This window comes from Acanthisitta chloris, unplaced genomic scaffold (genome assembly GCF_000695815.1).
Source record: "Acanthisitta chloris isolate BGI_N310 unplaced genomic scaffold, ASM69581v1 scaffold1804, whole genome shotgun sequence".
NCBI lineage: Eukaryota > Metazoa > Chordata > Aves > Passeriformes > Acanthisittidae > Acanthisitta > Acanthisitta chloris.
In genome coordinates, this window is record NW_008669642.1 from 41,650 (window position 1) to 62,886 (window position 21,237).

The following is a 21,237-nucleotide window of genomic DNA, read 5'->3' on the forward strand; positions in this document are numbered from 1 at the left end:
GAGCTGGCTTACCATGACAGTGAAAGGACTGTTGGGAATGTCCACCCCACCAAAGCGGACATAAATCACATAGGTTCCTGGTTTGGCAGCGGTGTAAAAGATATCGTAAGTCCCGTCCTCATTTTCAACAACATCTGCTTCAGCTTCTGTCCCATCTGGTGTGAGGACCGTGCACGTCACTTTTCCCTTCCCTGCTGATTTGGCGTCTACCACAAAACCAACCTCCTCACCAGTCTTCACAGTGGGTGCAATTCCAGGACCTACAAGGCAATTTTCATTACGGAAAGTGTTCAGAGGACAGTTTTCCCAGGCAGGCAGCCTGCGAGGCGCCTCGGGATCACAGCACCAAAAGGCTGGTCCCAGAGACCCACAGATGTGGTTTGGGGAGCAGATGTACAACAAGGGATGTTCCTAACATTGGCCAGCACAGCGGCATGCAAGAGCTGGCTACCAGCTTTCCTTCTCCCCTGCAATCAGAGAGGCTGGATGAAAACAGAGGGGGGAAAAAAAAAAAGCTAAGTTTGAAGAAAGCAATGCCTTAACCCATACTCTTATCATCATAACCCTTTATGCAGAGCCAAAGGCACTATCTTCTGCCCAGCCAGGGACTTGGCTGTCACTGCTTTAGCATAAACCTCCCTGTGTAAGCAGCTATAAAAGGGCACAGTAGCAGCTATGGCCACGTTTTCTCTGCCACTACCCACAGATGATTTTCCACTGTTCTGCCACATATCCCAAAAAAAGAAAATCATGCAACAATGCCTAAATTGTAGCAATCAGATCCAGCCTAAAGAACACTGTTTAAATGAGAACTACTATGTCTCATTTGCAGTACGTATTTAATACTCCTGCTTCTGACCAGCACTTGTTTCCAGGTAAATGGCCCATTTTAAAGTAGCAACAAACTCGCTGTTTAATACCTTGGCAGTATTCCAGCATCTACTCCTACAGCGATTGTATTTCAGCTTTATAGCACAGAATCAGAAACACTTCTTGGAAAGGGGAAATTTAAGCTGACATCTGACAATAATCTCCATCACAGTTACTTTGAACAGTTAGCAACTTGTCTTACTCGGAAGAGTATCAGATTCACCCATCAAGGCCTCTTTTAAATAAGTTTTGAAGCAAAGGGGATATCTTTTGTGTGTGTGTGAGGAATGTATTTCTGTTTAAGACAACTTGAAAGCAGCCAGCTCCTGGACAGGCACCAGGTACACACTCACTGCACGATGCCCAGGTGCAGCACAATGCCCAGACACTGTCACAGGTCTACAACAACAGATTAAGTTTCCCTGTTCAATTTGGCCTTGCCTAGTTTATTTCTTTATTCTAAAATCAGGGGATTGAGTGTCCAGTGGAATTCTTGTAACTAGCTCCAGTCACTTCTGCTCCCTGCCACAGCTCCTGGGAGATGGTAGCATGCCATAGTGACCAGCCCAAAGCTGCATGATGAACACCCATCCTGAGAACGGATAAGGGGCAAAGCTGTAAGTGTGCTACTACAGCAACAAATGTGGAGCCTCTCCCCTACACCAAGGCATTGATTTTTGAGGCAATGATTTTTTGAGTCATAGCAATGTTTTGTATCTTGAACTTCTCTCCTTCCACTTGCACCTTCCAAAAGCCTGGTCAGACCCTGGCCAGCCTTGACCAGACAGAAAAGCAGCAGAAACCTTTACTAATAACACCCAGCCTGAACAGGCTTTGCTAATAGAGAAGCACATGGCCAGCTATGTACATCCTCAGAATTAATTCTACTCTTGCTTGGAATGAAAAGCTTCTAGCAACACTCAGCACAAGAGGCATGATGTAGTGGACATGCACAGATGTGTTATTTTTACATCTGCCTCACTGCAGTTCTCAGCAGGATTTATCTATGCCAAAGTAAGCATCAGACTTTGTTTGCATCTGGCTCTTTGTAATAGCCCAGGCAGTTAGACAGATTTTGCTAGAGGTTTCAAGAGATTCCTGCTCACCCACAGGTTGGACACCTCTATCTTTAGGAAAGGCCCTAAGAGCAGCCAGATTACACAAGTCTCTAGCATGTCTCCTACATCAACTGTACCATGCTCAGTAGCAACAACAGCAACAGAGAGGAGCCAAACATTCACCTGTGGCCAAACACTTGCTGGCATCCCCAGCTGGAGATGCTCGGATCCGATAGGGAGAGGATGGGATATCATCTCCACCGTACTTCACACCGATCGTATAGCGGCCTGTTTTGTCAGGGACATAGGTGACTGTGTAAGTGCCATCCTTGTTGTCATGAATGTCCACTCTCTTGGGTTTGCCCTCTTGGTCCTGAGGAATGCAAACCAGAAGATTTAGGCACTAGGAAGTTAGTTTTGAATTCCTTTAGCTGAACAACAAATGTTCACAACTGTATTTAGATAGTCTCAAACATCCAGAACTACAATTTATTGAGGTTTAAATATATTTCACTCAAAGACTAGTACCAAGAATAGACTACCAGGAGAAAAAAAGTTATCAGATCACTATAGAACAATTGGAGCTATAATTAACTACCCTTTGTTTGATACAAGAATATTTAGAAGACTTAGCAACCCATTTTAATGAACTTCATATTAATTGTAAGAAGTTTCAGGCTTCACTGCCACATCACTGCTGAAAATTAAGAACACATCTCAGGTCCCTAAGGCACAGATGAGGAGCCAGACTATTCAGCTCTGTCCTGACAAAGCACTGGGTAGCTGCTCCCTGAGAGATCTGAGGTCAGGGGGAAGCATTACTGGAGTCTGCTGTTAACTCTTCTGCATGAGGCATCCAGCTGCTGACACATTGCAAGGTCTACAGTTAAAAGCAGGTCTATGCAGCCCCTTCAACTACCATTTCTCATCAGCCAAAAAGCACAAAGTATTTAAGAAAGTCTTCCAAGCCTTCTTGCAGAGAACCTCATGTTGACTCCATTCTGTGTTTTATGACTTAACACTGCCTAGGGTACAGTATAAGCTGGAGAGGACTTGAGATTTTATGTATAGTACCAAGAAGCTTATTTCTTTCAGTAAGACTTGTGAAATGTTTGACATTCAACAGCTCAGAACAAGAAAACAAATGCTGCAAGGAAGATCACCTAGGCACTCCCACCATGCAGGACTTGTGGAACTCAGTCTTAAAAGCTACAGCCAGGCTAGGAGCTCTGATAAGCATTTTGAATGCTTTAAAAGCACACTTGCATGCCAGAATAATGGCAACTGCTTTGCTGCACCTAAGCAGACACTGAGACAGCACAGGAGCAAGAATGCAGAAAGGCAAGTACAACCAGCCATGCCATGACCTGGGCATGCCAGAGCTGAGCTATGTGCTTTATGGTCCACTAACCAGAGACCTTTTTGCTGAGGCCAGAGAGTCCAGGCACCAGACACTTCAGGAAGAGCAATAACAAAGCCAAATAAAAACATTCCTGCAGTATCTCCCTTAAGCAGCTTATGACTTCTGGCAACCTTGTGTGTTAATTTATCATAATGCAATGCTCAGCATGGATGTTATCTTGAGGCCTTGCTGAACTACACTGCTAGAAGGCTGTCTCCATTTCAAATGCCAGCATTTCCATAATCTTGCAAGAAACTATTTATCTCATTTGGGGCATTTGCAGAGTGTAAGGTTAAACAAGAACCAAATCTAGCATGGTTGATGACTTTAAGACAGAAGTTTCATAAAAACAGCCTTGAGAGCTTCACAAATGCAGAGTGTAAGATTTAGCTGAACCAGAGCTCAGGGTCCAGTCAGCAGACCAGTCCCATGGACAGTGGGTATGTCAGGGTAAAGCTGTGGACACTTCCAATAGGAGACTCGTGCCCACCTAGAACAACATGTTCTCTGTCCTGCTTGGTTTTGTAGTTACTTACAGTGATCTGTACAGCCAGAAGTCCCTGCCCAGCATCCTTAGCATCCACAGCGAACTCCACAGGTAGGCTGGCTGGAATGCCATAGGAGCTGAGACCTGGTCCACTCGCTGTCACTTTACTGGCATCGTATGTAGGAAGCACCTTCACCTTGAAGGGACTGGAAGAGAAAACCCATTACTGCCCTCTCCTCCCAAGTCAATGGCTGGTGGTTCCTGCAGTCCATGCTGAGGAACGGATACATGTCATCTATGGTGTCTGCTGGAGGTGCGGCAGGCTCAAACCACTGCTGCACCCTGAAGTCGTGTAAGGAGCTGCACTGGTTAAGTAGCAAGGACCACAGCTAGTCCCTGAATGGTGCTCACATGCTGGGAGAGCATGACTGGGTCAATTAAAGCACAATTAAATCTTCAGTTCAAAGTTTCTCTCAACACCTTACCTTCGAGGAATCTCTTCATCAGCATATTTGACAGAGATCATGTAGGGTCCCTCCTGCATAGGGGTGTACACCACCGTGTGCGTGCCATCGCCGTTGTCTACCACATTAACAGGTCCCACAACTCCTAAAAAAGCAACATAAGATTTTCTCAGCTGCACTATTAAAACCCAGTTCTTCACCAGCCATTTGCTGCACGAAGCTCCAAAGATGTGCTGCTCATTCAGAGTTTTCAACAAGCTCAATTTCAAGTATTTTGTTTATTTTTGTGAATGAAGGCAACAGGCACGGATCAGTGATCAGTCTCCCATATTTTGTATTCAAAGCAATTGACTTGTGATTTGTTTTCCACTGCACTCTGGGCTCCCATCTTCTCACTGCAAACAAAAGCTAGCATGAAAACACTGGAGAAAGATCTGCCTTTCTGTACAGTCCAGGTCAAGAGCAATTGCTAAAAGCGCATTGAAGATCTTTCAAGACAGAAAATAAGTAATGGTTATAATTGCCTGAACTGTCATTTACAAGATTACATACTGTTAAACTGAGATTCACTGCACAGAATTGAGCCCTAAAGCCAGTTGGTGTGTAGCATTCACCAACCAAGTCTTTCACAATCAGGTGTTTGGAAAGACAGGCTCGCTGCCTAGGCAGGACCGCCCTGCAAGCTGCCAAAGGCCTAAGAAAGCAGGATCAATTATTTCAATTTGCATTACACTAAATCTACAGCAGATTATGTGACATATCAGTTCAAATCAACACACAAAGCAGTCTACAATTACAAGTTGGCTTTAAAACACAGGAAGGATTAGCAGTAAAGCAAGCACAAAAGAAATGTATATAGTTGCCATGCAAAGCCCAAAAGCAACACCGTTGGTTCCCACTCCCTCCTCCAGATGATTCTTGCTGTTGCCAATTGGATTTCTAAGAGCCAAAATTGCCAGTAGTTTGTGAGAGCTCAAACCTGTCTCATTGTCACCCTTTGGACCACCTTGAAAGAAATCCGAAATTGCTTTCAGTGGGGAGCGCCATCCCTGGGAATCCGTCTCATCCGCTAGAATTAAACAAGTGTTACCTGAGGGGCACCTGCACAGTGGGACCTTGCACTCCAACGGGAGAGCAGCTCTTGCTTCCTAGCAAGGTGGGACTTGCAGCCAACAGGTACTTGCTGCCAAGAGACTGTGCCACTGAGACACAGCTTTCTAGGTTAATGCAAACATCGTTAACACTATCACTCAAGGGCCTCGCTGCTCTCTGGCAACCACTGAACAGTTCCACCATGATTTAGAGACTTCTGCAACCCAGTGACACAGGTTTCCCAAGTCATCCTTCACATATTAGACTTTGGATTTACTTTTTAATGTCTAAAACTAAGCCACAGTTGTTCACCAGTGATGGTTACTCATATCACTTCTCCCGGTTCTAAAGACCACAGTCATCATTGTCCAAAGCAGCACTATGCAGGACATAGTTCTTCTGTCACAGCATGACACATGGGTCAGCTGTCCAGGGGCACAAACCAGATGAACAAGAACAGAGGGAAATGCTCTTTCAATTAGCATCACCACCTTTGCAAGGGCCAGGACCACATTACCTACTCAAATGCAGAGATGGGGATGCAGCTAGATGGAGTACTTTGGTTCTTACCTCTTGGTCCTGTCACCACCACCTCGAGGGGTGCTACTCCTGCCTTGCTGGCATCTACAGTGAAGGACTGTGGGATCTTGGCTCGAACACCTGTTCCCAGACCTGGACCTGCTATCTTCACCTTGCTGGGATCCACAACATCCTTCACAGGAACCTTGAAAGGACTGCCTGCAAGTTGACACAGCTAGCGTTAAATACCACAGAGTTAACAGTTACAGAGAACCAAAAGTCTTTTTTCCCTACTTTTCCTTGGGCTTTTTTTATTACTATCCTCAGCCACAGGCAGGAATGGACAACCCCACACACTCCACACTACTCCTCTGCTTCTGCAAAAGCCACGAGCGTAATGATGGTGCTTCCACATTTTCACTGTCTACTCAACAATTCAGTTATGATCCATCTGCTTCTCACAACTTAGGAGAAAAAAAAAACCATGAAAGAAGACAGAAGTGCAAATGAAGCAACATGCAGGCACTTGTCTCCTTCATATTTTACCCAGTTCAGTATGTTGATAAGGAGAATGGGACCGACAGGAAACATTCAGTGCCAATGCATGCACCAGATAAATATCTTTAGGGAAGAGTTACTTTCTACAATGACTAAAACTCGCAGTGTTTAATATAATTCCCATGACAAGCTCACCCATTAGACCACCTTACTGCAGAACAGAATCTTGAAGGCATCCACTATCAAAGGATTCTTTTTGTGACTCAAAGTATTACACACCACTTGTGCACAATACCAGTTATTTGTCAAGGCTTAGTGCCCCTTTCCCTGCCCCACTCATCCATACCCACTCTAGCAAATGCCACTCCTTTTTCTGCCTGAATTCCCAGAAAAAGCAGAAAGTCACAATCACATCAACATGCCACAGAACAAGGGAGATGCAGCCAAGGCACTGAGTCCTTAGCTCAACTTCTTCCCTCTTCTGAAAGCCACTAAGCAAGAGCTCTTACCAGGAATATGTTCTCCCCCGTATGTGATGTTAACATCATAATCTCCTGGAACATAAGGAACATACTCTGCACTGCAGCTCCCATCCTTGTTATCTTTACAGCTGATTTTAGACTCTGAAGGTCCTTCAACAGTTATTCCAAGGCCACCAATTCCTGCCCCTCTGCAAGACAAACACACTGTTAGAATTACCTGCTTCTAACAGCAGCTCTGTGGCCTTCACATGCTCTGACTGCATTTTCACCCTTTTTTGGAAATGCAGTAACCTAACTTCTGATCTCCAGCCTTCAGCGTGTGCTGGCATGCAAAGCTGTTCAGCATTACCTCACTCATATTTTCCTAGAATTTTATCCTCAACAACTATCAACCCTTAATGTCTACCGAGCGGAGTGCTCAATAAATGATGAGGTAGCACACAGGGTCATTAGATGGACACAGCTTGGCCTCTTTATAAATATTTGTACTGAGTTTAGCAGCCTGCATCACACAGGCCACTATGCTCCTCCCTCCCTCGGATATTCCTTCAAGATCAAATAAGTTCAGTCACCTGGTGACAACTGAAAAGGCATTTGGCTGATTTGTGAAAGCTTCTGTGAGTCCAGGTCCTTCTGCCTTCACACGTGATGGATGGCAGCCCTCTGTCACGTTCACTCTGAAGGGACTGTTTGGCACAGGTACACCATCATACGTTACGCTGACTGTGTGAGGACCTGTTAGAGTAGGAAAGCAAGTCCTGAATTCCCTAAATACTCTCGTCACCCAACATCACTTCTACAAGATGCTACAGACTTAAATGTCAGTATATGGGTATAGTTTTCCTCCTGCATTTCACAAGACTTCACCAGTGTTTCGTAACCAAGATGCCACCTACACACTGTTCTTCTGAAGCCAAGTTACCATAAAAGTCAGTTCTTCAAGTTAAAATAGAATTACTTCCTGCAGAATTAGCTCTTCTACTGGCAAAACTCTTGCTCAGATGCCAACAAGTTACTGGCAGGCCTCAGCAGTTTGCCAAATCAAAGTGGCAGAAGAGCTGCTTGTTCTTGGTTTTCCCCTTTCAAGAAAAAGAACCAAACACTCCCAAGAAGTTACCCTTTTCAAACGGTGTGTACTCCACTGAGTATGTTCCATCAGCATTGTCTTGGATGAGACAGTCCGCGGGGGAGCCGGACGGGCTCGTGATCTGCGTCCTGATGTGGTCCCCACCAGCCTTCGTTAGAGGTCGAGCATCTACAGTGAACTCGGTTGTAGCTTCTCGGAAGACATCTGCAGGAAACATTTTGAAGAGCCACTTCAAGAACCGCATGTATTTCCAACAAAACATTTGGTGAAGCAGCATGATAAACAACTCATTTGGGAACATAATGAAACTCCCCCCGTCATCCAAGGATCACCATGGAAACACACAAGGCTTTTACAACTTTCAATGCTCAGAACACTTGTAAAGGACCGCAAGTCTTAAACTCTGATAACAACACTTATTCTCACCTTTTCCTTCCACTCCTGGCCCAAACACTTTAACTCTGCTTGTGTCCACAGCTGGCTCCACTTTGACCCGTGCTGGGAATTTGGGCACTTTCTCTCCTCCATATCTCATCTTGATGGTGTACATGCCAGCTGAGAGTGGCACATATGTAACGACATAGGTTCCATCTTTGTTATCATCAATCTGGATCTCAGCTTTGGAACCAGCATCTGACACTATGTCCACCCGCAGGTCCCCAGGACCTGCTTCTGTGCAGTCAACATTCAGTAGCCCTGGCTCTCCTACTTTACCACGTTCCAGGCCTGGGCCCGTGGCAATGACTTTAGAGACATCAAATGGCATTTCTATGTCTGCCTTGAAGGGGGAACCAGGAATATGAACTTCTTCGAAGAGGATGTTTACAAAATACTCTCCAGGCTTTGTAGGCAGGTAGGAGACAGAGCAGGTTCCATCGCCGTTGTCTGAACATTCAATTTTAGCTTCACATGGGCCTTCTACTGTCAAACCCAAACCTCCAGTTCCTGCCCCTTTGGTATCTATTGTGAATTGGGCTGGTTTTCCGACGAGGCCCCCTCGAAGACCTGGACCATGAGCTTTTACCTAGAAGAGAATATGCAGCTGGGATAAACTGCTTTTTCCATGTTATTACCAAAACACTGCCTAATTAGACTTGTTTGTATGTGAGACTCAATTAACAAACTCTTAAAAATACAACAGAAAGCAACGTCTCCTTTGCAACTTGCCCCAGTTTTACTGTAAAGTTGGTACCTCTCTTCCAAAAAGGTTTCTAGGCAAGGATATTTATACTTTCACTGTAGCTGATTTTATATAGCCATGGGATAAAGAGATGGAAATGTTAAAATATTTGATGGCTATATACATATTTTTTCTTGAAATATATTTCCTTAGGAAAAAGGATCTTAATGCAGTTGGGATGCTCATCAGGTCAACTTTATTAAACTAGGAGCACAAATTTGCCACACTATGCAGGATGCTTGCAGTATTCTTGATCAGTTCAATTTATTTTTTTCAAATACAGTGTTACAGGAATGATTTCCATGTCATGGAGGCTGCAAAAGGAATGACTGAGTGCTCTCATTGAGGACATTCCTGGGTCTGGTTTGGCCAAAACCAAGCCAAGTCTCATGTAGCAGCCCACGATTCAGTTTGCAGGTATCAGTTACTGTTACAGCCCTAAAGCATTCACTTACCTTGGAAGGGTCTGGGGGTAGCGTGGCCTCCACAGTATAGGGGCTCCCTGGGATTGGGTTGCCATCATAACTCACATCCACCACATACAGTCCTTCTTCCCGTGGGATGTATTTTGCAGTGCTGCACTCCTTACCCAAAACAGGTTCCACCAGACATGGCACAGCTTTCCTTAGAGGACTGGAAATATTAACATCCAGTTTACCTTGCCCACCAGCTCCTTTGGTGTCAATTACAAATTCCTGATCCTTCCCTACTTCCACTCCTGCAAAAGACAAAACACATATGACATTACTTACTTAACATCAGCGGTCCAAGAAATCTCCCATGCACATAGTGCTGAGGGAGCAGGCACTCACAGAGCCACGCTCAGTCTGCATCCCCTCTGCATGCAAAAACCCTCCCAAATCAAACAAACAAAATAAACAAATGCTTTGGTTAATTGGAGCTACAAAGCTACAGGGCAAAACAAGCCTGTAAGCCATGGTCTCACTATCAGAGGCTCATTTAAGAAAACAACAATATTTCACAGCCCTAAGTTTTTCCACTTTGGAAAACAAAAAGATTGCAGCAGTTTCATAAATTTGAACAGCCATTAGCCCTGAGGAATGCAGGTTTCATCAGCAGGTGCCCAGCCTGGTGAAGAGTCCAGCTCTGCTCAACACAAAGACCAAGCCCTAATACATGCTTTGTCCACATTGCTATATAATAAAAAATAAAAAAAATCTCGAAGGAAATTCAGTGCTCAAGAGGACCAGCTAAGTCAGAGTAGTCAAGCTATAAAGGTGTAGCCTGGTTGATTCCCAAATATAAAAAGTTAAAAAGCAGATTGTTTCTCCCTTTCCTGTTCCAGCAGGACGTTGGCTATCACTCAGATTCAGGAGACACTTCAGAGTCAGGCTAGGGGGCTTCCAGCCCACAGGTACTTACTGTTTTCAAGTCCATTGACTTTAACTTTGCTTAGGTCAAGCGGAGCAGCAACGCCCACAGTGAAAGGGCTTTTAGGGATAGGATCGCCACCGTAAGTTACCAAAACCTTCATTGGACCCTAGTTGGAGAATTTACAAGTCAGTTCGGTTCCTTGCTTCATACAAATGCAGTAACATCTGAGCAGTACATAACCACCTAATCCATTACAGCCGGCCACAGCCAAATGTACTGTTTTATGGACACTAAAACTCTCACCCCACTGCAGCCCTTCAAAGTATTAAATTATTTTTATCTAATACAGGAAGAGAGAAAAAGACAGTTCTTTCCAACATTTAATTAGACTATATTCAAGCTGCCTGGCAAAGGCCTCCAGCTCAGGCAGGCTCCCACCCTCCCAGTACTCAGACCCAACAGCTGAATGAATGTCCCAGTACTCCAGACCAAGTATCCCCTTCCACTGCACGGAGAGGCCAAGCCAAAGCCAAGACTGCAAAGAGGCTGTATTATTACAGCATCTGAAATACCAGGGGTTTAAGCTCTACAAGTCAGAAAGATTAATGCTCTTGTGTATTTTGGCTGGAATACTGCACAGCCATGGCAAGCTCCAGCCCACGATGTGTGCTCCTTTTATTCTCTCCTACCGCAGTCCATATTTTAGCTATATTCACTGTTTGCTTACTTTTCATTCTTGGCCTGTTCAGCTCCCAAGTGAAATAATCATGGATGTTTCATGCAAGCTAGTGAATAGCTTCCATGATTATTCTTGGTTGTTTTTAGAAAACACACACACGGGTAGCTGTAGCAACACCACGAGAAAGATAAGGCCGAATAAACAGCATTAAACCAAGACTCCTCTGCGGCTGACGCAGCCCCTCAGGAATTTAACTACCTAGTCTGTCCTTCCCCTGCTCTGAAGAGCCTGGAGTCTCATTCATAAGCTACTGCTTAGGAACCCGAGAAAAACGGGTCCAGGAACAACCTATGTGCTCACAGCCTGCAGGGACAACAAGGCTACTCTAATTACAGAGCAGTCTATTTCCATCTCTTTTTCACCATTGCTTTCCTGCCACTGCTATCTGCAAGTATCCTCTGTAAGTTCACAGTTCCTCCATGACCCAAGGCACTTCTCCAGATGGAAGACCCAAGTGGGAAACCTGGTCTGAGCATCCTGGCTTGTTTCACCACTGCTTTTCAGGTGAAACAGTCTGGTACTGCTCACAAACACATGTGGAGTACAGGATGACTACTCCCTTCTGCATACCAACCCTGACTGACCAAGCCAAAGCCTCTGCAAACAGGCACTCCAGGCACATCCTGAGATCATGCAACTGCTTTATCCAAGAACAAACGTTAGCTCTAAGGTGCTTCCAAGAATGCTAATCCAGCATTATCAGCTAAATAATACTGCAGTCCTTCTTATCAGTCCACTTTTACACAGCTCCATTCAAGGCTGATGTAGCCGAGTAGTTTATTTGGTTATTCAGCAGAACAAAAGCAACAAAACACTTGCATCTCAGCACTGCCTTCAGAAATACATGAGATTTGTGCATTCTGCTCTTTAGTGGCCCTTTACAAACACAAAAGAACAGCATAAGGAAAAATACTTCTACTTATTAGCAGCTTCCACTTTCAGCACTTTAATGGTGTTGCTAGGAAGTATCTGTCTATGAACTGAAACAACTCAGACTCAATTTTTTCCAACCTAAGGGCAAACCTCAAATGCAGACAAATACTTTGATGCATTTCATCTGCAGCACAGCTTCCCTCCTCAGCACGAACTTGTCCACTTTCCTACTGGGAGCTGCTGCAGCATCACCCAAATTCTCTTCTTTTCGTCCCTGCTCGGGTTTGCACTCCAGCAGCTTGCTGAGAGAGAGCACAGCACAACCCTGACCCTGCAAGACTGCAGCAGCCCAGAGCTGCTAGGGCAGCAGCCAGCTCTGTTTCAGAATCTGGGAAGGTTTGCCACCTTTCTTCTTCAGCCTGTAAGGTATGGAATGACATGAGCTGTGTGCTACTGCTTCAGTGGCAAGCTATCAATAACCACACTAGAAAACTGCATTATAGCTTTCCAATCCCAACTGTACTGCAGGCCTTAGGGATCCTGGGGAACAGGACAACCTTACAAGCCTTTTCTGATTGTTCCTCTGCTCACAGGTACCAAGGAAGGAGATCACTGCACTACAGCAACATGAGCCATTCACTCGTGTAATGCTGCAGGAGTCAGACCTACCTGCTGTATAGGAGTGTACCTAACAGTGTGGGAATAGTCATAATTGTCAATGATATCCAGATCCACCACTGCCTCTCCTGGCACTGGGCTGCTGAACTGCACATCCAGTGGTGCTTTTCCAGCTCCCTTGGTGAACACAGTGAAGTGTGTTGGCTTGCCATTTTCCACACCTGAAGAAAAATGTTGATTCTAATTTATGCAGAGCTCACACAAAAACTCTTCTCAATAAGCATTCTGTACCCAAGAAGCCCAGTCAAGGAATATGCCAAGAAAAAGGCATTGTTTACAACTGTCTGGCACCCCATGCTGCTGTATCCAGAACTGCATTGCTGCATCCCAGCAATGCTCAGCCAGCTAGTGGCTACCCTATAACAGCCCCTCACAGTCCAGCACTGGCCACACTATCTTCAACCCAACTCTTACCAGTTTTGTTCAGCCCAGGTCCTTCAGCTTTCACTTTGCTGGCATCATGCGAGGGCTCCACTTTAACTCTGAAAGGACTGATAGGAATTTCCTGCAACAGAAACACAGCACAAAGTATAGCCAAGTCACTCTTCACTAGCCAAAATTAGACCAATAATAATTTTAAGATAATTCTGCTCTAACTCCAGTGCCATCTTGAGTAAAAATTCTCCTCACTTAAACACACTGCCACACTGAGATCTATCATTCAAAGTCTAGAGCAAAGTTAACAGTTGGACAGATTGCAGGGGCCTCTCTCCTTTTGTTTTTAGGAAAATGTGGGTTTTTTTCTCCCCCCTCACATTCCTTGGAAAGTCACTTAGGGTTTTTTATCCTTTAGAGAGCAACTTTGCCCCATTGCTGAGACCACACTCATTATGTGCCCATCCAACTCATCACACACTTGAACTTCAGTGTCCCCAGCCAACCCCACTCACTTGCATACATCCAGGCATTACAAAAGAAGTTTCAGAAGTTTTAGGTTTTTCACACCGTTATAGAAATGGTGACCTGACAACATGCATGTGAGTTGACATGGAAGGAGCAAGCTGTGAACTGGCACATGCTCAGTGATCACAAAGCAGATAAAGAGACTTTAGAAACATCAAGCTGCAAGACAAAGGTTACAAACCTCTCCAGCAAAAAGCACTTTGATAGTGTAGCGCCCAGCGGCAGGCGGTGCGTATTTCACCGTGAACGTATCGTTAGCATTGTGGATGATGTCAAAATCTATGTCCTCTTCCTCATCGCTGACCACACGAGCATCACACTTAATTCCAACACTGACATCACCTAGGAAAAGCAAATGGAGGTTTTGCTACTGGGCAGCACAATTATTGCCAGCCAAACAGCCAGACCATTCCCACTTCCAGGAGCTGTTCAAGCCACTGTGTTAACTGATGTCACTGATCACATCACAATTCACTGCAATGTTCTGCTTCCCAAGGTTTTTACATGCAACAGGGAAAACCAGCATGGAAAAACAGCAACAGCCCAGGCTGCCTTTACCTTCTCCTGCATCCGTGCAGTCCACAGTGAAGTGGGTTGGCTCATTCGCTTTCAGGCCAGTTCTCTCCACACCAGGTCCAAACACTTTCACTTTCTGAGGATGACTCCCTTGACCTATAAGGACCTACATGGATTCACAAGGGTCAGAATCACACATCTGTGCCACACTCAAGATGACAGTCAAGTCAGAGCATTGCTTGGACAGAGACTACAGGTAAACAGGACTTAGTGAACTGCCCCAAATGCCCCAGGCTGCAGCTGAGCTGATAGGAGACCTCCCCTAAGTGAGCTTGTAAAAACAGATTTATTCAAGTGGACAGATTCCTAAAAAAACCCTAAAAAAAACAGAGCAGAAGGGCACACCTGCTTGAAGCTCACAGAAGGGTTTTATCATCCTAGTTGTATTAACAAGGTTGTGAGCATGAATGTCCTACTTGGCTAGAACTAAGTACTATCCATCTCTGTACTTACCCTAAATGGGCTATTGGGCACGTTGGCTCCTCCCCAGACAACAGAAATTGTATGTTTGATTGGTTTAACTGGCACATAGGAACAGGCAAACACACCATCAGGCTTGCTCTTTATCTGGATATCAATAGGGTTTCCTTCTCCATCCTAAAAAGCAGCAATACAAGCAGAAGGTTCAGGTACTTGAAAAATGTTTGCATAGTTTGAATGGCACAAGACTGTTCCACAACATGTCAGGTGTTTTTTTCCAGAACTGCAGCTCAGAAATACTGAAGAAACATGCAAATTACACTCTTGTAAGTCCTCCTCATCTTCACTTGCTCATTCATTATGCCATTCTACAACACATCAGAAATTCACAAGCTCAGAGACACTTCAGTGCTTCCAAATGACAACTCTGGGAAATTACACCTTGCTTTGCTGAGGAGACTCCCAAGTAAGGAAGCAAAGACATGTATTTCATGTGCCACAGAGAATTCACCTTGTCTTGACTTAGGCTGTTGCCTGACTACATTACACAGATCAAAGCACAAAGCTCTGAGTGAATTACACATGCCCAGAATTAAGTGGTGTGTAAGCGAGAAGAAATACTTAAGGCATTTTTCTCAACAATATTAAAGTGCTTTTGCTGAAGTTTCACACAGCTGTGAAAGCCCTTGGCTTTTTACCTGTGCATACATCTTCAGAGGTGCTTTCCCAGCGTCCTTGGTCTCAACTGTGAACTCAGCAGGATTGTTCACTATACAGCCAGTCCCTTCCAAGCCTGGGCCATAAGCCTTCACCTAAAAAAGCACGAAGACTATTAGTTTTCAGTTCAGAAAGAGAAGCAAAACTAAGTGATTTACTTCTAAAGATCTGCCCCCTCCCACAAAACCCATGAAGCATGGGATACAAGTAGAAACTAGCGTGAAAGTTGAGAATTTGGACTAATTCATCAACTTTTCATTACATTAAATCAAAACCACAACAGTGTTATTAGAAAAAGCTGGGTAATGTCTGACTGGAGCATGGCAAATTCAGAGCTTTAAGCACAGGAAGCTTAAGAGACAAGTCTGCTACCAGAATCCTTCAGAAACATCTCTATTGTAGTCACATCGAAGATGTGCTATGCCGTGGATAAAGTCTTGTACGTCACCTTATCCGGGTTGAAGTCTCCTGAAGCTGGGCGAATGAAGGCCATGTAAGGGCTATCTTTGATGTCCTCATCATCACACATGATGTGCACAGCATATTCACCAGGCTCTTTGGGCCAATACTTCACATCACATGAGCCATCATTCTTGTCATCACACTCAATTTTAGCCTGAGAAGGGCCCTCTATTGCAAAGCCTGAAAAAGGAACAAGTAGGTTCTTCATGTTAGGTTTGTGGTGGCTGCTAATTTAACACCTCTTTCTCAAACAGCTTTTTGTTACCCATAACTATGCCTGATCTCTCCATTAACCTTCTTCAGCAATACAGGAGATAATCCATCATTCCCTTCTGGATCTCATCCCACAAAACCACAGATTAACACTCCCCCATCACACACACTTCTATCTTTTAGAACTTGCCTTTGACACTCTTGTAGGCATTTGTGTTTAGACTACAATGTCTTACAGACATGGGTTGTTTTACTATTGGGAAAGCTATTGTTTCTCATGAGTTTGATGCTAGCATTGCAAGATATAAATATTTCAGGCAAACTATGTAAAGTAACATACCAAGAGTGCCAACTTCTGTGCCAATGGACTCAACCACAAAGTCAGCCGATTTGCCCACAATTCCCTCATGCAGTCCTGGCCCCCAGGCTCGTACTTTCTGAGGACCTGCTTCGTGACCCACTTGCACTTCAAAGGGGCTACAAGAGAAAAACAAAGCATAGTATTAGAAATGAGGACAAATACAGCATCTATGTTTTTCCCCCCAGGCATTTTAATGAGGCTTTACATTGGATTTTCCAAATTAATAGATGCTACCATGTGGTGGCATGGTGCCCAGCAGAGTGTCTTTCTAGCAGAGAGGTCATCCAACCCATCATGTGCTTACATCTTGCACCACAAAACCTGAGTGTCAAATACTTGGCTTGCTCTGTTTGCTGTAGCCCTGGATGCTAAAATAGCAGATCCCTTTAAAAACTCACAGCAAAGTCCAAGCTGCATGATCCACTAAGCTTTACCAGTTCTGTATTCATGACTTTGGGTTTAGAAAGACTGATGCAAACCATTAGGCTTTCTCAATATAAGCCTAAAACAGGCTGTAGATAAACTATTACAACAACCATTTGCAACTAACTTGTCCCCCTAGGGTTTCTTCAAAGATCAGCATTGCTTTAAAAGCCCACCAACTACACAACCCACCCAAAGGGCACAAAAACTCCCAAAAAGCTACTTCTAACTTACCTTTTTGGGACGTTGTGCCCACCCCACGTAATCGTGACAACATATTTCCCTGGGGTAGCTGGATAATATTCAAATGCATATACACCATCCACAAAGCCTTTTTGTTTCACCAACTCCTCCAAGCCCTCTGTTGAAAGATCAGTTCAGCATTAAACTTAACAGCTTCCATCCTGCCTTCAATTACTCAAGACAAGTTCATGTTTTCTAGTATTTATTTTAGCTTGCAAGAATAAATTTTTTCCACCAGAAAAAAAAAGGTCAGGTTATAAGGGAAGTTAGTTCTAGCTGCCCTCTAGGACAAAGACAGCAAACACTTCCAGAAGAAATACAGCAGAAAGTATTTTAAAGTTACCAGAATTAATGGGCTCCCTTGCGTTTTATTTTCTTAGTCTACAGTATGATGCATGTCATATGTTAAAACAAAAAAGCTTAACATTTGTCAGACTTTGTAACCACAAGTATGCAGGGAATGCCTACTTTTCATTTTCTTCAAGATGAAGAATTTAGGGAGAAAAGCTTAATGCACTAAAATTTACATCAATATGTCTATTGCTTGTTTTCCCCCCAACCGCACGAAGCCACACAGTCAGAGCTCTGTGCGTGTGGAGGAGGTGAAGGCAATACAATGCACCTTTTAATGCGGTCCCAGCCAGGGGGAGGTGACCAGCTCAGAGTACCACACAGGCACCACAGCTCCCCACAGGCAGCAGCAGCACAGCCACTGCTGTTGGCAGCCTCTTGAGCCAGCAGCTGCTGTGCTCCCACTGTCCCAGCCTGCCAGGCAGAGGGCCACAACCAGAGCTCAGGACATAGCAAAGGACCTGGGGATGGATGCTGACAGGAGGTCTCCATGTCAGCCTACACGTTCTCTTTCCTCCCCTGCTTGTGTGCCCAAGCAGCCAGTGTCACCAGGATTGCTGCTCTGAGCCATTCCCAGCTTTATTTGAGCAGGATTTCACTCTGCCAGAGACTCTGGAGTGTGACCTGCTCCCACAGATCAGATGAAGATGCCATGCATATCCATAAAGTTTGGAGGCTTTATGGGGCAAACACATGGATTTTCCCAGTTTTGTTAACTGATGCATTAAAACAGAGACCTAAAACTAGATGTAGTCTTACCCAGCCCTGCAGATCAAAACCTTCACACTAGATGCAAAGTACCAAAAAACCCTTCTGAAATTTGGCTTTTTATGGTGCTACAGTTTCCATCAGGACACCATCTCCTTACTGCTCTTCCTTTTCCCAGGCTCTGCTTTTCCCTTCCCTTCTCCAAAACACATCCACAGCACTCACTTGGTCCCTTTATAGTCACTGAGAGATCTCCACTTCCTGCTGCTCTGGTATCAACCTTGAAGTCGGCTGTTTCCCTTATGCGGACGCCCTTGGGCTGCAGCCCTCGACCAGTGGCACGACACGCGTTGGGATTGCAGGCTGCAAGGCAATTTTAGGCATTAATACTGTCTTTGATTTTCAACATACAGGTAGCCTAGCCAGCCTGGAACAACCTTTAGTTCACTGTTGACTCAGGGCAACCACAGCTTAGCTTTCAGCACAAGCTTTAAGGTTCCAGCATTAAGGCAGACAGACAGGAGTCTGCTCAGCCACTGTCTATGCCCCACAGCTTTTGGACAGCAGTGGTCGGTGCAGACAGGCAATACTGACCCCCTTAACAAGGGACACTTTTTAGAATTAAAGCAAATATTGAAGCCCTGTGGCTTTCCAATTCAATGCCAGTTATCATAATAAGACTTTTACACAGCTCTGATGTACAGATATTCACCACAGGCACAACCTTCCTGATGACTTTCACATCAAGGCACACTGAAGTGTGGGGCGAAGGTTCCCTTTGCAGATAAGCCCCAGTGAACAGCATTATGCTGCTGGCCTTTCAAAAGCACATGACTGGGATAACTGTTATTAACAAAGCTGAGTTTTGCATGTGCTTTGTTAAGAGATGTTGCATCAAAACCCTTCCGCTTGTTGCAGTTCACACTTCCACAGAAGCAAAGCCACCAAGCCCTCTGCAGACTGAAGCAGCCATGAGTAAGGGCAGGAGGTTACAGATGGCTTAGGCTTACGCTTTGCCCTTTTATTCCAAGTGCTTCTCCAAGGCCTGCAGAGTGGCTACAGAAATAAGTACCACACACTTACGAACAGTTGTCATTACACAGTCCCAGCTGTCATGAGGTCTTCAACGCCAGAGACCCGAAGAGTTTGAAGAGACTTACAGATAACCACAGCTTCCCAGCACTGTAAACTCAACATGCATTTTCCCCAGACATGCTGTGCTTATAGCAGAAGCACAAATCTGCCAAGCAGCTCATTAGGTTTTCACTGAATACAATAGCTTACAGGTTTTACCCTCACCCCTGCAGCAGACAACATTGCTCCATGTCCTACACCAGACTGCGAGCAAGGATCGTGTGCCATCTGCTAGCTCTGAAAGCTTGGTGGGAACACACAGGAGCGTGGCTGACATGGAGTGGGAACAGCACGCAGAGCACTTACACAGCTGCATCAGGCAGTTTGTGGTTGAGCCAGTTTCACTGACTGGATCACACACTGCTTCAATTCACTTGCAACTTTCCTCCCCAACCCCAACAAAACCAAAAACCCTTTTGGCTGAAACAAGGTGCAGGCTAGAAGCTTACAAAAAGCAAACATGACAGAGCATCCTGCACACCTCTTACCAACTATGAAGCCATTAGCAGTGAAGTCCAAAATTCCACAAATGGAGGGTAGCTCAGGAGAGATGAGCAGAGATCTAAAAGCGTAGGAGCACGTAAGGATGGAACAGAAAGCAAGTTAGGTGTCAGTTAAGGAGGAAAACAGTAAATATAGTCATTTGAGGAACAAAGGTGGAGAACAGCAAGACACTGCATAGCTGCATAAATCACTCAAAAAAAAAATACAAAGGTCAGCTTAACGTTTGGAAGTCTAGGCAGAAAGGAAACTCTAGCAACAAAAGCCATATTACTGTTACAGAGCATTGGCCTACCCTGTGAATACCCTGGTGACCCACTGAAACAGGACCAAGATGTTGAAAGGGACAGAGAATGAACAAGGCAAGATTGAAGCATATTCTGTGATCACATTCAAGGAGAAAAGTGGCCATTTACATTTAGATGCATTTTAAAAAAGCATACCCTCTCCAATGAGAACAGTGCAAGGAGTTTTGGGAATTGCCTCCCCAGCAAAAGTCACTTTGACAATGTGAGGACCAGCTTGAACAGGTTTGTAGGTGCAACGATAGACTTGATTGCCTTTGTCTTCTACTACAACTTCAGCAAGGCTTCTTCCCTGAGGATCCTCCACTTCCACCTTCACTTCACCCACACCAGCACCTGCAAAGGAAACAAGCCCAGCTGAGCCTTGGCTTCCTCACAGTAACAGGCACCGTGTTTCAGCCCACAGTCAGCGGCCTGGGCTCAGCCAGCTCCCATTTCTAGGCATAGCCTCTATGTTCAGCTTTTGCTGACAGTAGCTAAACATTCAAGCAGGGAAGGGGCAAGACAGCACGGTGGCGTCGCCGTGAAGCCAAACTGGCAGGGCTCTGCTGCTCCAGCCACAGGGTTTCCCAACAGTATTGCAGCACTGAATACACAAACAGCCTGGTTACCCTATGGCTACCACCCTGTAGCATCTCTATCACAGATCAGCCCACAGCTTTGCCAGTCGGTTCAATCTCTCAAGCTTTGAAGTGGTTTAGATTAAGAGATTGGGCAACATGCATGCTGGTATGGACAGGGATCCTTCTCTGACCGACTATGCGTTCATACAACAAGAATAGTTTTCTATTCATTTTCAGAGGCCAGACATGTCTTTACGTGATTCAGACCACTCCCTCTCCCAATTAGAGGGTGAGCATAATACTTCCCCTCACTATAACCACATTTAATTTTATTCCTAAGTGCCCTCAGGCAGAAGGCAATTTGAAATATGCTGCTCAGCATATTTTGGTGTTTAAATGCTTCAAGTAACTGCCCTAAGTAGTTTCACATTGTTCTAAATGAATTAGCATTTGTAGCAACTTATTGACTCATTCCTCTAGGCTACAGCATTGGCCTAATAACAGGCAACAAGTAACGTGATAGAGATGCCCTAATGAAGATAGTTGCCCTCTAATAATTACAGTAGAGGTTGAAACCAGTTTGTCATTGAACT

The 21,237-nt window shown here is 44.8% G+C and overlaps 1 protein-coding gene across 1 annotated transcript in view; it reads right to left on the minus strand.

The window, feature by feature from the left end:
- FLNB (filamin B, beta) overlaps positions 1 to 21,237 on the minus strand; it is a gene marked incomplete at its 5' end in the record, with an annotated part of 46,866 nt that overhangs the window by 17,918 nt on the left and 7,711 nt on the right. Inside the window, 23 exons of the mRNA XM_009073369.1 lie at positions 13 to 260; positions 2,112 to 2,301; positions 3,867 to 4,023; positions 4,303 to 4,426; positions 5,261 to 5,350; positions 5,944 to 6,111; positions 6,900 to 7,060; positions 7,445 to 7,607; positions 7,990 to 8,163; positions 8,386 to 8,983; positions 9,595 to 9,857; positions 10,523 to 10,640; positions 12,756 to 12,925; positions 13,179 to 13,269; positions 13,849 to 14,009; positions 14,226 to 14,349; positions 14,697 to 14,840; positions 15,362 to 15,475; positions 15,829 to 16,022; positions 16,396 to 16,532; positions 17,074 to 17,200; positions 18,367 to 18,504; positions 20,220 to 20,417. Of these exons, the coding sequence (XP_009071617.1) occupies positions 13 to 260; positions 2,112 to 2,301; positions 3,867 to 4,023; positions 4,303 to 4,426; positions 5,261 to 5,350; positions 5,944 to 6,111; positions 6,900 to 7,060; positions 7,445 to 7,607; positions 7,990 to 8,163; positions 8,386 to 8,983; positions 9,595 to 9,857; positions 10,523 to 10,640; positions 12,756 to 12,925; positions 13,179 to 13,269; positions 13,849 to 14,009; positions 14,226 to 14,349; positions 14,697 to 14,840; positions 15,362 to 15,475; positions 15,829 to 16,022; positions 16,396 to 16,532; positions 17,074 to 17,200; positions 18,367 to 18,504; positions 20,220 to 20,417 (4,052 nt within the window). The remainder of the gene's footprint in view (positions 1 to 12; positions 261 to 2,111; positions 2,302 to 3,866; positions 4,024 to 4,302; positions 4,427 to 5,260; positions 5,351 to 5,943; positions 6,112 to 6,899; positions 7,061 to 7,444; positions 7,608 to 7,989; positions 8,164 to 8,385; positions 8,984 to 9,594; positions 9,858 to 10,522; positions 10,641 to 12,755; positions 12,926 to 13,178; positions 13,270 to 13,848; positions 14,010 to 14,225; positions 14,350 to 14,696; positions 14,841 to 15,361; positions 15,476 to 15,828; positions 16,023 to 16,395; positions 16,533 to 17,073; positions 17,201 to 18,366; positions 18,505 to 20,219; positions 20,418 to 21,237) is intronic.